This window comes from Rattus norvegicus, chromosome 2 (assembly GCF_021556685.1).
Source record: "Rattus norvegicus strain SHRSP/BbbUtx chromosome 2, alternate assembly SHRSP_T2T, whole genome shotgun sequence".
In the NCBI taxonomy this organism is placed as follows: domain Eukaryota; kingdom Metazoa; phylum Chordata; class Mammalia; order Rodentia; family Muridae; genus Rattus; species Rattus norvegicus.
This window is the reverse complement of record NC_141535.1, coordinates 104,009,037-104,028,762: the sequence shown is the minus strand read 5'-3', so window position 1 is coordinate 104,028,762 and position 19,726 is coordinate 104,009,037. Positions and strand designations below refer to the sequence as shown.

Below are 19,726 nucleotides of genomic sequence, written 5' to 3'. Positions count from 1 at the left end.
GAAACTAACAAAGATTCAGTAAAAAGTGATTTTTTTAAATGTAGGGAGAAAGGGGTAATTTAAAATATAAACATGAGACAGGAAACAGAAATGTCAATATCTATGAAAATTATGGAACCTAATTTCCTCTATTTAAATTTATGAATCACTAATTTGAGATAAAATCTCAAGTATTTCCCCAGTTCAAAACACAAGTCAGTTGTAGAAAATCATGTTCTTACTAAAAGAATGTGTTTTATTCTCAGCCATCTGGATTTGTGTTCATTATCTGAACTTAGAGAATTCTCTGGTTAAATTAACATAGGAAGCATGAAATACTCTAGCAAAGTTAGAAGCAGAATTTATTTTTATTTATTTACTTATTTATATACATCCCAAATTCTGCCCCTATTCTGGGTCACCCCCTCACAGAGTCCTTCTCCCCATCCCCCATCTTCTTTTCTGAGAGGGTATCCCCCAAAATAACCCCCTTCAGTACATCAAGTCTCTGCAGGATTAGGAGCATCATTTCCCACTGAAAGGAGTCAAAGCAGCTCTGTTAGGGAAGGATTAAAAAGTGGGGAATGGAGCTAAACAGAATTCTCAACAGAGGAATCTTGAATGGCCAAGAAGCACCTAAAGAAATGTTCAACATCCTTAATCATCAGGGAAATGCAAATAGAAACAACTCTGAGATTTCCTGAGAGCCACCATGAATCAGAGTGGCTAAGATCAAAAATTCAAGCAACAGTACATGCTGGTAAAGATGTGGAGAAAGGGGAAGACTCCTCCATTGCTGGTAAGATTGCGAACTTCTAAAATTACTCTGGAAATCAATATGGTGGTTTCTCAGAAAATTGGAAATAGTTCTACCTGAAGTCTTAGCTATACCGCTCCTGGGCAGAACCTAAAGATGTTCCACCATGCCACAAGGACATGGGTTTCACTATGTTCATAGAAGTAAATTTTTAATGTTCCCAGTCTTCCTTGTAGTAAAATTATGAGTTTAACTTTCACATGGAAATCAGAAACGGTGGGAAACAGAAAGAACTTCTCAAGATCTGAACAGAAATAGGCAAAACCAAAATCTGGAAAATACTGCAATAGCATAAAATGCATGTGCATGCCAGGTTAGATTAGGATAATTCGGTATAAATTCATGAATAGTGAATAAATCATACCATTTACCATTTATGTAGAAGACAGAGTACAGTGCATGATATGAGTGTAATAATCACAAAGGTAGCTAGCATTGTGAACCTAGTGTTGGGATGAGGGGGTAAGACAGGAGGATTGCTGTGAGTGAGCCTGAGGCCTGTATGGATGCACTGTTGATCATCTCTGAAAAAGAAGAAATAGAGGGAGGGATGTGGAAAGGAAGGGGGAAGGGGAGTGGATTCTAAGAAGAATCTCTCAGTGGAAACTGACAACCCTAAGAATGTAGACATCTTAGGAACAGAATTATGATCCGAGATAAGTTTCTAATTTTTCTTTCATGTAACTTTTTATATAGTCATAAAAGGGGGGAATTCTAGAAGGGATCATTGCTTTCAATCAAGGAGAAGAACATTTGCCCTTCCTGTAAAAGGACTACCTGTCTTAGTAATCTCCCTATAACGGTTTATTGAATAGTACCAACACAATTGGGATTTTTATGATATGTCAGACTGCTGTTTCTTTTTACTTCTACTCATCAAAGAGCTCTGTACTTACTACAGTATAAATTAAAATGAACAAAATCTGGAGCCTGAGACCCACATAATAGAAGAAAAGAATCAACTCCCTTAATTTATCTTTCGACATCTACAGACAACCCATGTATCCTGGCTAGCTTCATGTCAACTTGACACAAGTTAAAGTCATCTGAAATGAGGGAACCTCATTTGAGAAAATCCCTTCATAAGATCAGGCTACAGGAAAGCCTGAGGGCATTTCCTTAGTGTTGATGATGGAGAGTCCAGCCCATTGTGAGTTCTATAAGAAAGCAGGCTCAACAAGCTATGGGAGGCAAGACAGTAAGCAGCACCCCTCCATGTCCTCTATAGCAGCTCCTGCCTCCAGGTACCTGTCCTATGCGTGTTCCAGTCCTAGCTTCGATCAATGATAAACCCTTTCCACCCTAAGTTGCTTTCATCCTGAGGTTTTATCAGAGCAATAATAATCCTAAGACACTGAGGCATGTACATGAGTGAGTGCACACGCGTGCACACACACACATACACACACACACAATATATATATATACACACATAATAAATGTAATTTAAAATAAAGTCACCAAAAACTTAACAAGATATATTTAATAAGATGCATTTTAATCTGTCTGGGTCCCTGCAATCCTAGTAAGATGAAAACATTTAGAAATATTCATCCAGGTTTGCATAGATAAAAGCAAAACATTAGAAGATAGTGTAAAGAAGGGAATATCTCAAGAGAAAGCAGCTTTTCAATATCAAAGCAGCCTAAAATTTAGTTTTGTCTGTAAAGTATAGATCTACAAACCATTTATATCTTTATATTCAGGATGCTGTGCAGTTGAAATTTGTTTCTAGTTTTTTAATGAAATCATGACAAATATGAAGGCAAATCAAACAAAAGTAAACTGATTTGAACTCTTTTAAAATGTCAATGATATTAAAGATAGATGGCAACATTCTAGTCTAGGTTAAAGAAGACTAAAAAGCAAAACAACACTCAAATGTTACCCTTAGTTGGACCCCAACTCATTTGTACAGAGAGTGCTTCGACTATCGTGGCCCTAGAAGACAATAAAGTCAGTTCCTACACACTGGCCAAGGATATTGAAAGTGATCTAGATTTCCTTCTGACAGAGTGTAATAGAGTTTGATGTACCCAAGATCTACTAGATCTTTGATCCAGAATGAAAGTAAAGGAAAGCAAAGTCTGAAGCTTGAGAAAACTGCCCAGTTTTAAAAGGAAAAATTTGCACCTTTTGAGTCTAATACTTTGGGGAGGCAGCCCTGAGGTCAGGGTTATAAACTAGCTTCATTACATCACTTAGAGTCATATCAACATTAGGGCTAATTTGCACCATGTTAGACAGACTGAATGGATTTAGTACCAGTTCTCATCGGGTTAATCGGTGCTTAACCAAGTGACATATCAATGGGAAGGTTTGTTAAAGAAGATAAAGAATGCTTTAATGTCATTGAGAGCCAACTTGATGTGAGTCATTCTTTCCCCATTTCTAGAACAGCTTTATTCTGCTTTGTCCCTGTATTTTGAACAGCAGAAGATAGAGATGCTGTCCTCCTATTTTGCCTTTCTCTACACAAAGGAAAGGGCTATTTGATAACCAAGATAAAAAGACTATTGCATTCGCCACATGAGATGGTTTTCTAAACTCAGTATGCTTTTAATGTGATACAAGCCTGTGTACAAAGTATCTAATGAAGCAGATCCACTCAATTTCATCCCACCAGGAAGTAATACTGATACAAATGTAACTCTTGGGTTTCAGGAGCAATGAACTCCTTTGCTTCTGACTTGAGTTTCATGTCCTCTAACAACTCGTTTGGGACTAGCCAGGATAAAGTGCTATCTTGTGGATAGAAACAAACAAACAAAAAACAAATTTCTTGACAAAAATTAAACTACTGCCCCCCAAGCATCTCTTTTATGAGATAAATGACCCATTAAATGAGTTACTAAGCCTCAAACTTGTTTGTAAGATAGGTAAAAATCCCAGTGAAAGTAAGATTTTTCATGAAAAATGAAATTAAAATATATGTAAGTGGAAAGTTCTTATCAAACTAAAACAATATTATAGAAGAAGAAAATTGCAGGACTAGGTTGTCCGATCGTAAGGCATACTTTAAAAAAATAGTAATCAAGAACCTTATGTGTATGTCTCACATTAGACTAATGGGCACATGGAACATAATAGGAAGTACAGAAATGGCCTCATGCACACATAGTAAGAACATTTTAACAAAGAACCCATAGTAATTGATCAAGGAGAGAAAACTGCATCTACTGGATATCCAAATATTTTAAAATTAGATAGCCCATACAAAAAAAACAAAATAGGGGTTGGGGATTTAGCTCAGTGGTAGAGCGCTTGCCTAGCAAGCGCAAGGCCCTGGGTTCGGACCCCAGCTCTGAAAAATAGAAAAAAAAAGCCTCAAATGGCAAAACTTCTACAAGAAAGCAGGGTCTTTGAGACCCTGGAATAGACAACAATTTCTTGCAGAAAAAATGTGTACAGACTCAATTATAAAAACTGAAACAATGAAAGTGTAAAAAAAACCACAACATTTTAATTCATCTAAAGAAGACATTCAGGAAATGAAAATGCAAACTATGTACTGGAAAAAATTACATCATAAATGTATAACAGCAAACATGTAATAAGTTCCCATCAGTAGCTCAGAAGACAGAAGTTACTATAGCCTAGTGTCCTGGCTCTCATCCTTCGGAACCCACAGAGGAAGAAGAAGACAGATTCCTGAAAGTTGCCTTCTGACCTCATGTACACTGTGGTACGTGCATGCCATTGCACTCACATATATGTGCACACACATGACTAAATTTTTCAAGAACATGTATTCAAGCTATGTAAAGGAGCAAGCCCTAAAGACATGCATATGCACAAAAATAGGTAAGTAGAAAATTTTGAAGTCCTACAAAAAATGAAGAGAAGACGCAAACAATAAATTTCTTTTAAAAATAGTTCAGGAGATACTGTACAACACTAGATTTACACATTGCCATTAAACATATGAAAAGGCATTGACCCTCTTCAAGTTTGGGAAGACTACAATCATTTTGAAGTCATTTTACAGTTACTAGAATTAGCAAAGTGAAAAAGAATGACAAATGTGGAGAATTCAGAGCAACTAGTTAAAGCTTAAAGTCATGTAAACACTGTGGGAAATGCTTGGCAGGATCATGGTAACCTGCACTTAAATTACTATTTATCAGTTCTACCCAGATAGCTATATGCTATGGAAGCATATGCCAACAAAAAGACTTGCGTAAAATGTTTATTGAAGTATTATTTATAGTAGCCCAAAGTCACAAATGAAACAAGTATTCACTAACAAGGGAACAGAAAAACTGGAGAATTCTCATACAGTGAAATGGTACTCGTGAGTAGAAAGATATGAATATTATAAACAAAAACAATCTCAAAGACATAACAGAAGTCATTATACAAAGGAATGTATATGATAAGTATAATCTCATTTATATGAAGTTTGAATGGACAAAATTAGAATAAAGATTAAAAATTTCAATAGTAGTTGCTTGAAGAAAGTTTAAATATCTTTGAGGAAAGGTGCCAATGGAACTTAGCTAGGAAATTTCTTCTGCCTTTGCAGGGATGTTAATTATCTGGGGTTTACATTTGCCAACACTCATTAAGCATACTTAAATCTATCCCGCTCACTGTATGTCAATCTCAAATCAAAATGGAAATAAAAAGATTACAACATAGATTTTATTTAACACCCACGCACACTAATGATTCTAGGTTAAATGTGAACGTGAGATCATTTGTTCTTTCTACAGGTGCTCAAAAGATAACTTCTTAGACTTTAAACATCTACCAAAATAACTGTGCCAGGAAAATTATTAATCAAGATCTGATAGTGCCCATTTTTTTTCAGTCTGGACAAGAACAGAAAGAACACTCTAGACTATAAAAGCAGGAAGGACCCAGGTTGCCCAGTAGTTCAGGCAGGCACCATGTTGCTGCTACTGGCCCTGGTGAGTGTGGCCTTGGCTCATGCTTCCGAGGAGCACTTTGATGGGTAGGTCCAAAATTACTTTCAAAGTAGGTTTTGACAGCTTTTGGACACATTACTGAAATTTAAGTTTCTATTCATTCTTTCTACCATTTAGCAACCGGGTGTACCGTGTCAGTGTACATGGTGAAGATCACGTCAACTTAATTCAGGAGCTAGCCAACACCAAAGAGGTAAAGTAGCAGTTCTCCGTTTTCCACTAACTTCAAAGCCCGATTTACTCTGATTCTATCGAAAGCAATGACATGAAATATTCCCTGAAGGATTTTTAAAAGCAAGAAATAAAACTTGGAAACTACTTAATGCCACAGTACTTTCTTTTGCTGCTTAAATTAGCTGGTGTCAAGCCATGTCGTGTTATAAATCCACACAACCTTTTAGAAGAGCTGATAGTGACAGCTAAATAAGTTGGCTCTGTCTTGAAGGCTGTAGATCATCTAACATGCAAGTCACTTCCTTCCAAGACAAAGGGGAAAATGATCAATTTGGAAATGACTGAACAACTGGGCTTTTTTCCAACTTCAAATCCATGTGTCATTTTTTCCCTTTGATTTTTCTTTCATTCTTAATCATACAGCTTGAGTTTTCCTGGACTTGATTCTGGTTGTTTTAATGGTGTGACGAGAGAGAGAGAGAGAGAGAGAGAGAGAGAGAGAGAGAGAGAGAGAGAGAGAGAGAGAGAGAAGAATGCACAACCAAATTCCATATTATTCTTTTGCTTTAAAAAAAAAGTGAAATTATGCTACCCCAAAAAATATCTATAGGGTTAGAATATACAAATTTAATTATATGTATATTGTGGCAAAAATCTACTCCTGAGTATAAATAGCGCCACTTTGGTCAATGCTGTTTATTCTTGAGTATATAAACTAAAACAATGCCTTAGCTCCTAGGGGTCAGTTTACCCATCTACCCCCTCACCCAATCCAATTCATCCATCTATCCATCCATCCATCCACTCACCCACCCATGTATCTCTCCATCCATCCATTCATCTACCTATTTATATACTTATCATCTGTGTGTCTTTCTGTTTTAGCTTTAAAGGCATAGGTAGTGAATTAAAGTAAAAGGTAGAAGGTGTCATAATCATAAATGTGAAGTGTTGAATTGAAAGAGAACATGAAGTCACCTACTCTAACCTGTCTTTCAAATCTGGAATTTCCTCCTCCAGACTAGCATTTCTGCCTGCCAGGCTTCATCGTAACGTGTTTAATTGCTGCCAGGGTCGTGGGAACACTTTACACCCTAACCATTGGTTTTCTTTAATACATCAATATGGAAGGTACCTTCCTTCTAATATTGACTCAGTAGAACCAAATGAGTCAGATATCAGTTAACTCCAAACATTAACTTCTCTATGCCTTTCTATTGATTCTCCTAGTGCTTAGCTCACAAAGTCTGGACATCCTGGTAAAAACTAGAGACAGTTTAATCTTTCTATTTCTCTTTGAAAATGCACCTTTCAGAATGTGCAGTGGGTTGGGTACATGCCACGGGTAATTACACGCTTTCATTTGTATAAAAGACATTTATTACCAGGGCTATCACATGTTTTCACACCTTCAGGATCCTAGAACACACTCTATTTTTACAAAATTAGGGTCTAATATAAACCATGTTTTATTTTCACACAAATCATCCTCAAACAAGTTATCCCCTCTTTTCTGTGCTTACCTATTTTTAATATATCCAGAATTTTAGGCTTGTTTTTGCTAAATTTTATCTTTACATCTTTTTTTTTCAAGACACTGAAATCCTTTGAGCAGGATCAAATTCTCCAGGACTGGAGTTACAGGTAGTTGTGAACCACCACATGGGTGTTAAGATTAGAGCCGGTCTTCTGGATCTGCATCCAGTGCTCCTAACCTCTGAGCCACCTCAGCTCCCCATCCCATCCCACCCCACTAAGCCTTCTTAATGTATTTTTCATGGGTGAAGAGAATGTAGAGTAAGTAAGGAGACCACACAGAGACCTTCATTACAGTTCTTTTAGTCAATATGTATTTATCATCAGTCCCAATATACCATATTGGGTATTTAATAATAAAAATGATTCATCAGTTTGCTCTCTTGAGGATATGCATGCTCAGCTACCTAATGTAAGTGGGGTGTTATCTAGATACAAGACTGTGTGGTTTTCTGGCTTATGAAAAGGTGCATTAGTGCAGATATTTTTTTTCTCCATCTTTATTAAATTGGGTATTTTTCCATCTTTATTAACTTGAGTATTTCTTATTTACATTTCGATTGTTATTCCCCTTCCCTGTTTGCGGGCCAACATCCCCCTAACCCCTCCCTCTCCCCTTCTGTATGGGTGTTCCCCTCCCCATCCTCCCTCGATTACTGCCCTCCCCCAACAATCACATTCACTGGGGGTTCAGTCTTGGCAAGACCAAGGGCTTCCCCTTCCACTGGTGCTCTTACTACACTATTCATTGCTACCTATGTGGTTGGACCCCAGGGTCAGTCCATGTATAGTCTTTGGGTAGTGGCTTAGTCCCTGGAAGCTCTGGTTGCTTGACATTGTTGTTCATATGGGGTCTCGAGCCCCTTCAAGCACTTCCAGACCTTTCTCTGATTCCTTCAACGTGGGTCCCATTCTCAGTTCAGTGGTTTGCTGCTGGCATTCGCCTATGTATTTGCTGTATTCTGGCTGTGTCTCTCAGGAGAGATCTACATCCGGTTCCTGTCAGTCTGCACTTCTTTGCTTCATCCATCTTATCTAATTGGGTAGCTGTATATGCATGGGCCACATGTGAGGCAGGCTCTGAATGGGTGTTCCTTCTCAAGGGTATTCGCATTTTGGTCATCCTTCTTGAGTCTCATGTGTTCTGTGCATCTAGGGTAATTCAAGCATTTGGGCTAATATCCACGTATCAATGAGTGCATACCATGTGTGTTTTTCTGTGATTGGGTTAGCTCACTCAAGATGATATTTTCCAGTTCCATCTATTTGCCTATGAATTTCATAAAGTCATTGTTTTTGATAGCTGAGTAATATTCCATTGTGTAGATGTACCACATTTTCTGTATCCATTCCTCTGTTGAAGGGCATCTGGCTTCTTTCCAGCTTCTGGCTATTACAAATAAGGCTGCTATGAACATAGTGGAGCATGCATCTTTGTTATATGTTGGGGCATCTTTTGGGTATATGCCCAAGAGAGGTATAGCTGGGTCCACAGGTAATTCAATGTCCAATTTTCTGAGGAACCTCTAGATTGATTTCCAGAATGGTTGTACCAGTCTGCAACAAATTGGGTATTTCTTATTTACATTTCAATTGTTATTCCCTTTCCGAGTTTCCAGGCCAACATCCCCTTCCCCTTCTATCTGGTTGTTCCCCTCCCCATCCTTCCTCCATTACTACCCTCGTCCACACCAATCCCGTTCACTGGGGGTTCAGTCTTGGCAAGACCAAGGGCTTCCCCTTCCACTGGTGCTCTTACTAGGATATTCATTGCTACCTATGAGGTCAGAGTCCAGGGTCAGTCCATGAATAGTCTTTGGGTAGTGGCTTAGTCCCTGGAAGCTCTGGTTGCTTTGCATTGTTCTTTATATGGGGTCTCGAGCCCCTTCAAACTCTTTCAGTCCTTTCTCTGAATCCTTCAACGTGTGTCCAGTTCTCAGTTCAGTGGTTTGCTGCTGGCATTCGCCTATGTATTTGCTGTATTCTGGCTGTGTCTCTCAGGAGAGATCTACATCCGGTTCCTGTCAGCCTGCACTTCTTTGCTTCATCCATCTTATCAAGTTTGGTGGCTGTATATGTGTGAGCCACATGTGGGGCAGGCTCTGAATGGGTATTCCTTCTACCTCTGTTCTAAACTTTGCCTCCCTATCCCCTCCCAAGGGTATTCTTGTTCCCCTTTTAAAGAAGGAGTGAAGCATCGCATTTTGGTCATCCTTCTTGAGTTTCATGTGTTCTGTGCATTTAGGGTAATTTGAGCATTTGGGCTAATGCAGATAGTTTATTAAATGCTTTCCTGAAAACAAGATTCTACCATGATAGTAGTGGGAGCTTTTAATTACCAGATGAAGTTAACTGAGCCTCATTTACTCTTGCTTTAATTCACACTCTCTCCAAGAGATCACCCTTCCTTTCCTGAGCTTTCATGCTCCATCTGCTTCCAGTTGGCTCTGAAGCTTATTGAAATCAACAACAGATCCCAGAGCTGCCACTTCTGCTTCATTAATTTCCAAAAAAAAAAAAAAAAATGCCTTCATTCCCCTATGAGCCTCTAGAACTTTTTTGCTCTTTTCAACACACTGAAATCCTTTGAACAAATCAAATCCTCTTTGGACTGGAGTTACAGGTGATTGGGTCCTCTGGAATCAGTACTTTGATGCTGTCTGATACATCGTTTGTCACCTAGATTCTCCCATTTATTGTGGTCAAGCACAGACAGGTTATTCTCGGATTCATGGGGCTTAGGTTCTGGCCATATCAATTGAAGATAGCCTGGTCCTCCTCTCTGCACCTCACCTTTCTCATTAGTAATGGTGGTAATACTATCTTCCTTAGAGGATTGTTGTAAGAATTGAAATTAGAATATAAGTAAGCCACTTACATTAGGTAGCTGAGCATGCGTATCCTAAAGAGAGCATGCTAATCCTAAAGAGCCATGTAACTGCGTAATGGCTGCTGTCATTGGATAGAACTTTTGAGTACAGTTTCCGTGACAGTATAATCACTTCTATCCTCATCTACCTTGAACCTCAGTGTTCTCTTTGGAAGCTGAGAAACCTTAGAAAAAGTGGAAGCCAATGGAGAGCTAAACAAGCCAGCTTTCCTACAACTGCAGCAGAGCACTCTAATTCAATGTCAGAAGGTACATGTTTCTTCTTATATTTTTCTTTCTTTCCAACATAAATTTTCAAAAGATTAAAATCATCTGTAGTGATGATGTGGGTGCAGTGTATTCTGGGATGTAGCCTTCCTGATAAGATCATCAAAGGGCATCTCATCTTTTGTTTATCCTTGGCCAGTGTGTCCTTCCTCCCAGCTTTTGAAGGTATCCTTTTAAGACCTCAGTATGTTGAAAGGACCAGAGTAACACTGCACTTCAGTACTTCCTCTCTTCCTTTGTAATTTCAGTGTGAGGGTTTTATTTTACTCCTTGCACTCACATTATATTGGTCCTCTCAATCAACATAATTGTAAATGTAAATAAAACATACTCTCTCCCTCTCCCCTCTGGGTATGCTTAGACTCCCTGTTTCTATAGTTTTAAGTTTATTTTCCTCTGTCTAAGGTAGCCTTATTACTATCTTCTTTATTGTTGACATAGAAGAAAGTTCCTTCCTGCTCTGTGAATTAGGCCTACAGTAGAAATTGCTTTACTTACACACAAGAAAACAAAATTCTCAAGATACATGAGAGGCCTACTAGGTGTTTGACTCCCAATTACACACAGTGTGAAACAAATTTTGTGCTTATTTCTGAAACCCCAAATGTTCCCAGCACTAATATTTTTGATTTTATCACAGAAATTACCCTCCAAAGACTTTAAAGGGAGAGATGGGGACTCATGTATCTCAGATTGGCTTGTTCATGATATGTAACAGAAAATAGCTTTGAACTCCTCTTCCTGCTTTCACCTTCTATGTCCCAAGATTACATGAATTTGCAATCATGTATAGTTTTATGCAGTGCTGGAGAAAAGATCCAGAACTGTGTGCTCAGGCAAGCCCTGTACCAAATAAGCAACATACCTAGACTGGATTTTACATTAATACCTAAGTTTAACTTCTTTTTGTGATAGTGTAGTGCCTTATATTAGTAAGAATTCAAGTTAGCTATCATCTAGCTGACCAGGCTGATACTCTCATACGACTATGATTTAAAGATAGCCCTTTATTCCCCAACCAATGTTTCATGTGAATCTCTGTCCCTTGGTGCTCTGTAATATAATTTTTAAACTTCAGTTTTCTAGCAGTGGCAGGTATAGCTCAATTTCTCACATTTTGTGTCTTGCATTTTGCCTCACTTCCCTCTATCTCTTTCTCGAGTCACTATAATTCCTGAAATTCACACTCTCTGTTTATGTTCTTACTTGAGTTTCTCATTTGTAACCACATGGTGATTAGTAAGTGCTGTGGGGATGTGCTGCTGCTCCTGGTTCTGTTTCTTAGGGAGCAATGAGTCTATCTCCAGGACTGCAGGTCTGTGTCCCACTTACAGTGCTCCACATGGGTGGATACTGACAGATGTGCTGCTCCCATCAATCTTTTCTACATCAAAGGGTGTCTTTTGCTTTAGTCTTGTCTTGTCATGTCCTGTCATGTCTTGTCTTCTCTTGTCTTGATGTATTTTACAGGGCTAGGGAAGCCCAGAGCTTCTCCTATGTGTGGTAAGCACTCTAATACTAAGTTATGATCAGCCTTTAAAACTGAAAATGTTGAGCAGCCTCAAATTAGGGCTGCACGTTTTGTCAAACATTATAATAACCCCTCTTTAAAATCCATTATTCTTACGCTAGATGTTCAAGAAAAGGTTACATAGACACTATAGTGTTCTAATATTTGACCAGGTCATAACCAAACATATCATATAGGCATTTGTTGCTCTAAATAGGAAGTTAACATCTTGATAAATACTCCAGGACAGGCTTGATCGAGATTTTAAAAAAATTAGCTCACTTGAAAAATGCAGTAAGCACCAAGAAAACATGTGGAAGGGGAGATAGAGAGAAGGGAACACCTCAACACAGCATTACTGAGCCACCGTCACAGAGGATAACTGGAGCTTAACCCACAGGGAACCTTCAGGAAATGTTACAAACCACACAGTTCAAAATTATACGACCTGTGAAGTTAATGAATTGTAAACCTAGACAGTTATCTGCCAGGGTCATGTGTTCAGTTTGTGTCCTGAGTTATTTCTGCAGCACCTCCTATCAGCCTGGAGATATATTTGGTTCTTCAAATTGGAGTTCTGAGCACACTAAAAGGTCCCAGTAATTATGAATGAGAAGGGCTCCATCAGCATTATCCACAGACACTTTGAGGACTCCAGTGCTAACCCCTACGTCTACAATTCAGATGACATTGGAAGGACAGGAACACAAATGAAAAGTCAATGTTCAAAATTGGACTTTCTAAGCCAGGTGTGGTGGCATACACCTTTTTTTTTTAACTTTCTTTTTTTTAATTAACTTGAGTATTTCTTATATACATTTCGAGTGTTATTCCCTTTCCCGGTTTCCGGGCAAACATCCCCCTCCCCCCTCCCCTTCTTTATGGGTGTTCCCCTCTCCATCCTCCCCCCCTTGTCGCCCTCCCCTCAACAATCTAGTTCACTGGGGGTTCAGTCTTAGCAGGACCCAGGGCTTCCCCTTCCACTGGTGCTCTTACTAGGATATTCATTGCTACCTATGAGGTCAGAGTCCAGGGTCAGTCCATGTATAGTCTTTAGGTAGTGGCTTAGTCCCTGGAAGCTCTGGTTGCTCCTTCAAGCTCTTCCAGTTCTTTCTGTGATTCCTTCAACGGGGGTCCTGTTTTCAGTTCAGTGGTTTGCTGCTGGCATTCACCTCTGTGTTTGCTGTATTCTGGCTGTGTCTCTCAGGAGAGATCTACATCCGGCTCCTGTTGGCCTGCACTTCTTTGCTTCATCCATCTTGTCTAATTGGATGGCTGTATATGTATGGGCCACATGTGGGGCAGGCTCTGAATGGGTGTTCCTTCTGTCTCTGTTTTAGTCTTTGCCTCTCTATTCCCTGCCAAGGGTATTCGTGTTCCCCTTTTAAAGAAGGAGTGAAGCATTCACATTTTGATCATCCGTCTTGAGTTTCATTTGTTCTAGGCATCTAGGGTAATTCAAGCATTTGGGCTAATAGCCACTTATCAATGAGTGCATACCATGTGTGTTTTTCTGTGATTGCGTTACCTCACTCAGGATGATATTTTCCAGTTCCGACCATTTGCCTACGAATTTCATACACCTTTAACCCCAGCACTTCGGAGGAAGAGATGGGCAGATCTTTGCAGTTTTGAGTCTAACCTGGTCTACAAAGTCATCAGCTATGGCTGATGCACAAAGAAAAAGAAACCCGGTCTCGGAAAAAAAAGACTTTCTCTTCTATCACCATTACTTTTCTCTTCTATTGTCATTGCTTCTCTCCCTGTCACTAGACCTCGGCTTCCTCTGTGCTTTAGTCTACCTTTACACTATCATCAGTCTTATTTTAGCTCCAATCCTCCCTACTTCAACTATCCTCTTTAGCCAATCCTTTGCTACCCACTGATACAGTATGCTTTCAACCATCCCTTATAGTCACATTCTTCACTCTTATTATGTAATAATAATACTCCATTATGTAATAAACTCCAATAACAGTTATGAATAAGATAGAAATCTCAGTGTACTGCTGGAACCTCAAGAGTCTTTTGTTTTCAGTCACAGTAGAAACACAGCAGGAAGATGCTTCTGTGACTTTCACAGAAGTTCAAAGTTTATGAAAATAAGTCTAAAGTAAAGGAAGGCTGAGTTTCTCTCCACTACCTTTTTGGACTGTAGTGTATTTATTACTGCTTGGCAGTTTTATCCATTACCATAGAGACTGTTGTCATAATAAGTAAGTGTTGCAAAAAATCAAAAACCAGAAGAGGGTAGCCAGAGAATACTGCAATTAAGTGGAATTATGATAAATAATCATGTTCTTCATGCTTCTTGCCAGTTTCAGTTTTGCATATATGTCTGCATGCATTTGTGTGTGAGTGGGTATGTGTGTTTATGATAATGCAATGTGTACTAGTACATATATCTATCTATGTACAAAAAGGCCAGAGGGGGATGCTAGATATCTGAACTACCTTACTCCCTTGAAACAGGATCTTTCACTCAATGTGGAGTGAGCCTGGTGGCTGGTGGTCAGCAAACCCCAATTATCCTCCTGACTCTCCCTGCCATCCACTAAACATAGGTTACAGGCACATACAACCACACTCAGCTTGTCTTTGTACATACAGTGTATTCTCAGTATTTGAATTCAGGTCCTCATGTTTATGCAATAAGCATTTTTACCCACCAAACCACATCTCAAGCATTGGAGACATTATTATTGACATCTAACTGGTTGGTCCTTATTAATTCAATGGAGATATTTATAAGAACGCACCTGAATTGGTTAAGTCTTAAGATAATTATATGGAGTAGAACATTCATATGCTCTTGAATCCTAACTTGACATTGAGCTATAGATGTTTATTACATAAACTTTTTTATTCAGATTGATTTCTGGAAACCAGATTCTGCTACACAAGTGAAGCCTCTCACTACAGTTGACTTTCATGTTAAAGCAGAAGATGTTGCTGATGTGGAGAACTTTCTGGAGGAGAATGAAGTTCACTATGAGTAAGTTTATGCTTTACAGGAATTAGAATTCTCTCCTCTTCTCCATAAGCCCATGAATGACCCAGTGAAGGTAAAATGAGGATAAGACTATATTTTTTCACACAAAAATATAATGGCAGAGCTGGCACCATAGATTAAGACTTAGTGACTTTTCTGTTTAGCTATTACACTAGTGAAAATGTTCTACATTCTTGATCCAGCCAAGTCTTGATCTGACTTAATTTTGTTTTTAAAATTATATAGAGAGGAAAGGTCAAACTATGGACACTTTTATCATGTTGGCACCATTTTATCCTCAAATTTTCGCTCTGGGTGACCAACTACATCTCTTCTGGGCAGTTAGGGCCTCTCACATTCCTTTAGTTTAAGAATAAGTTTAAAGATAATATATTCCTTTTAAAGACCCTATCACTAGTATCAGGAAACATGAAAATGGCCAAAAGACAGAAACATGAACTCTGAATAACAAAAGTAGAGTTGTCTAAACTGGTTAGACTGCTCCTCCCAAAATATTACATTGTTAGGTCATCTTTCAAGTGAGAATGCCCTTCAAAGAAGAGAAAGTTGTCTATTGGCTGATATCCCAAAATAGATATTTAGTGCCCAGGTGCTTTAGATATACAAAAGCATGGCTAGGACTTTACATATATTAGAAGAAAATAAACTTCAAGTGAAGGAGTGAAATTAGAAAGAGCAGAGCACCATCGAATAAGCAGAATCAATAAAACTTTTGGCTCATGGAGAGAAGACCTGTAAAATGAGGCTTCATTTGAGAACTGAAGGGTACATAGGCAGAGAGCAGAGAATGTGTTGTAGCTTGAAGTTAAAGAGACCATGCTGATCCAGTAGCAATTGCAGGACAACACAGAACATTTCATCCAGGCATAGACCAAGAATAAAGAAAAAGAACTCCTAGAGCTCCAATCCAGGATGTTCGAATGCTTATCCAGCAATCCTTGGCCATCCATACATGGAAATTTTCATTATCATTTGAGAATATAATATCTACAGAATTTTAGCTTCAGAAACACTTTGTTGGTATGTTTGCATGTTAAAAATGGAGAAAATAGTATCCATGTTCAAGGAACATGTCAGCAGTCAACTATACAATGTGATCCACCATGAGAAGTAGCATAGAGAACAAGAAAATTTTTTTTCAGAGAAACTAAACAAGAGGCTATCATTGCAACTCCCTGGCATGAGAACTTGAGAACATCTTAAGCTTCCCAAGCCTTAGTTTCCTAGCCCACAGGATGAGGATATAATGAGGAAAGATGACACTGATAAAACAACAACATACTATTATTTACACATAATAACATTACTGTTATTGTGAGTTCTACTCTGTTGACAAAGAGGAAACATGTACTTGCCTTTTTATTTACTTATTATTTGAAAATTATGTATATAGGTATCTATATGAATGTGGGTTTTTATATATGAGTACAGTACTCACAGAGGCCGGAGAGGCTGTCAATTCCTCTGAAAATGGAGCTACTGGCTGTTTTGGACCTCTTGATGTGGGTGCAGGGAGCTAAACTCAGGTCTTCAAGAAGAGAAGTGCCTGCTCTTGACTGCTGAGACATCTCTCCAGTCCAATATGGTGATTTTAAAGATACCACAAAACTGCTGCTTCACTCTATTATCATGCTTTATCTGACTTATTCTCTGATCCTTACTGAAGAAAATATCAAAATGCAACACTAAACAGACTATCTTTTTAAAGCAAAATATAACCTTATAAATTGCAAATTGTGATTAAGAGGCATGTCTGATATTTTATTCTCATTTTCTAGTCAGGATTACTAAAATCCCAGCTTAATATGCCTGATGAGTTTCTATAGAATTCTTCCAAGAAAACAAAGAAAAAGCAGTGGCCATGCACTATATTTTGAGAGACTGAAAGGCTGTCTTGATTCTGTTCATATTTTACATCAGTGAAATGATTCCGAACCCCCATCAGTCCTCATTAACAGCATCAAGTAAAAGATTCTCTTCCATTTTCTAGTTACAGATTTCATTCCGTTATGGGTGCATGCTGTCTCCTTCAGTATAGAGTGTACGTTGGGCTTAGATCTTGTGAATGTTTGCATTTTTTCTGAGAGTACTGCACCACATAATTTTCTGAATAATAAATAAGTCCCCAGGAATCTTGAAAGATCACTCCAGCAATAACTATACTAGTCACAGTCACTATATACCCTATTATTAGTCCATATGGTAATTAGTTTATATCAGCTAGTTTCTCACTGGCAAGAACTTGCAGTTAGACGTTCTTGTGTATACAGAGACGATGAACTTGACAAGTCCCATGAAAATATGATTTACATCTGTTCAATGGTTCACACACTCTTCACCATAGCTCGTATCATTCAACAATTTCAGACAGACCTTGAGTTATCATGGGCCAAATTTCAAAATGTGTACAGAAAGAAAGATAAAATTAGTTCCATGTAGCAAGATTGTCTCCTTGAATACAGAAAGACTGAGAATTGGATAGTACATTGACAGAATCTTTGATAAGCAGTAAAAGACATTTTACTTTTTTGTATTCTACAAAATTGCTTCCTAAGAATTCCAAAAAGGTTTTCTCTCCCCTTATTCAAATCACAGTGAGACTGTATTTTGCTAACTGCCTGTACCATCATTTTTCTACACATTGAAAAACTTTGTAGGACTGGAGAGATGGCTCAGCAGTTATAAAAATTGACCGCTCTTGCAGAGGACCCAGGGCTCAATTCCTAGTACTCAGATGGTGTTTCACGACCATCTGCAATTCTAGTTCCAAGTAATCTAATGCTTTCTTCTAGCCTTCATGGGCACTACATGCACATGGTGCATAGACATACATGTAGACAAAATACTCGTGCACATTAATTTTTTAAAAAATACTTTTAGTAAAAAGAATTAAGCTTGTGAAGTCTCTTTGATAAATTACACCATGTTTCCATTTCCTTTCCAGCCATGATGTTCTGTGCTTTATTGAAAGTCACAATGATCTAATTTGCTCACTTGTTTTTAAAAATTAAAAAGAAATTGGATGGCACTAACATAAAAGAATATGAAAGTATACCATGTATGTCTGTGAATTTTATAACCCCAATGATGTCCTTAAGAGGCCTTGTTTTAAGCATTTACAATAGTAGCTAATTGCTATAATAATATTTTGTAATAGAGCTTTATTGTAAATCTAATAAAGCCAACTAACAGAAGGCTGCAAAGGATCATTCGGGGTGCGCCCCAGCCTCCAAGTAGTTAGCAGTGCACTTCAACCTGATCGACAACATCCAGTTCCCAGTATCTCTGTATTTAACTATACAGTCTTGAATGTAAAACTACAATTTATATTTCTTTGTGCACAGATTTTTAAATTTTTCTCCAGGATAATTCATGATCTGACTAAAATTTCAAAATGATACAAGTCTTCTGACGCCCTTTCCCAAGGTGCAAAGGCTATCTGTGCTATAAATTACTATTATTTATATTATTAATTTAAACTCATTTTTTATACCTTGTCATGTTTAAAATATTGGCTATCACAGTAAGAACTTTAAAAGAATGTCTCCTCCTACAACAAAGCACAACCAGTTAGTTTCATAGTTGCTAAGCCTCCTCTAAGTCATGTGAGCTTGAGGTGAGCTGTGTTAAAAAGATCTACATGATCTGTGAGCTTTGCTGTTGCCTCTACCCAACACTGATTGCTGAGAATCAGCAATGGCCATGAGTATAGCTTTAAATAAAAGCTGGCTACAAAAAGACTTATTTTTCCCGGACACCTAGTAAGAACCCATGTACATTACATATTGTGTAACACATCAGATTGTATTTAAATAAAAACTAGAGATACAGATCGACTCTATGTTTGCCTGTACATGCAAGGCCCTGAGCTCAGGCCCCAGCAGTGGGAAAATAAAAAGTTAAAGATACATCACCTGCCATTTCCACTGGATCCTTCTTCCATTCAGAGAATTCCCCCTGTGTTTGGCAGGATTTGTCCTTTCCATTGGATCATGTTGAAATAGAATTGTTTTCACCAATCGGTTGTGTTTTGTGTTTAGATTTTTGTTTTGCTTGTTTAGTTCTTGTTTGACTATGTTTTATTACTAATTTTCCTTGAAGATCATTTTCTGAATCTCTTTCTAATTCATGGCTCAATATCTATGTTTTATTAGTTTATAAAGGTTGTAAATGAGGTTTTTCTATTTCAAAGTCATCTATGTAAGTGACCAAGATCAATTTCATCTCAGAATTTAAAAGGTCATTGAGTATTCTCTAATCAAAAGCCCTATTCTAAAAGCATGAATTTAAAGCCAAGAAGTACATGATTTTTTTCTGAAGTCAATACATAAATTTAGCCAAACCATTACCTTGACCTTTTAATTCCCAATTCACAATTCCTTTTAACTCCCCTTCAAATTTTTCCACATTGATATCTTTCTTGCAGCCCAATGAGACTCCAGAACCATACATTGGTAGACCTACATTTGGGATGAATTGCAAAAGACTAAGTCACTAAGTTTTGATAACTGTTTCCAAGAAAATTTTCTTTGCTCAGATAAGTGCTAAGATTTGCTCCTTTTTATTTTTTAAATATTAAGAGAGTTAATTTATAAGAAAGAATTTGCTA

At 38.0% G+C, this 19,726-nt stretch overlaps 1 protein-coding gene across 3 annotated transcripts in view; it reads left to right on the top strand.

The window, feature by feature from the left end:
• Cpb1 (carboxypeptidase B1) overlaps positions 1–19,726 on the top strand; it is a 57,801-nt gene that overhangs the window by 21,726 nt on the left and 16,349 nt on the right. For 2 of the 3 annotated variants that reach the window (XM_087615958.1, XM_087615961.1), the window contains exons 2-4: positions 5,610–5,753; positions 5,845–5,920; positions 14,975–15,099. In XM_087615958.1, the coding sequence (XP_087472084.1) occupies positions 5,689–5,753; positions 5,845–5,920; positions 14,975–15,099 (266 nt within the window). In that variant the 5' untranslated portion in view covers positions 5,610–5,688. 3 annotated transcript variants of the gene reach the window in all.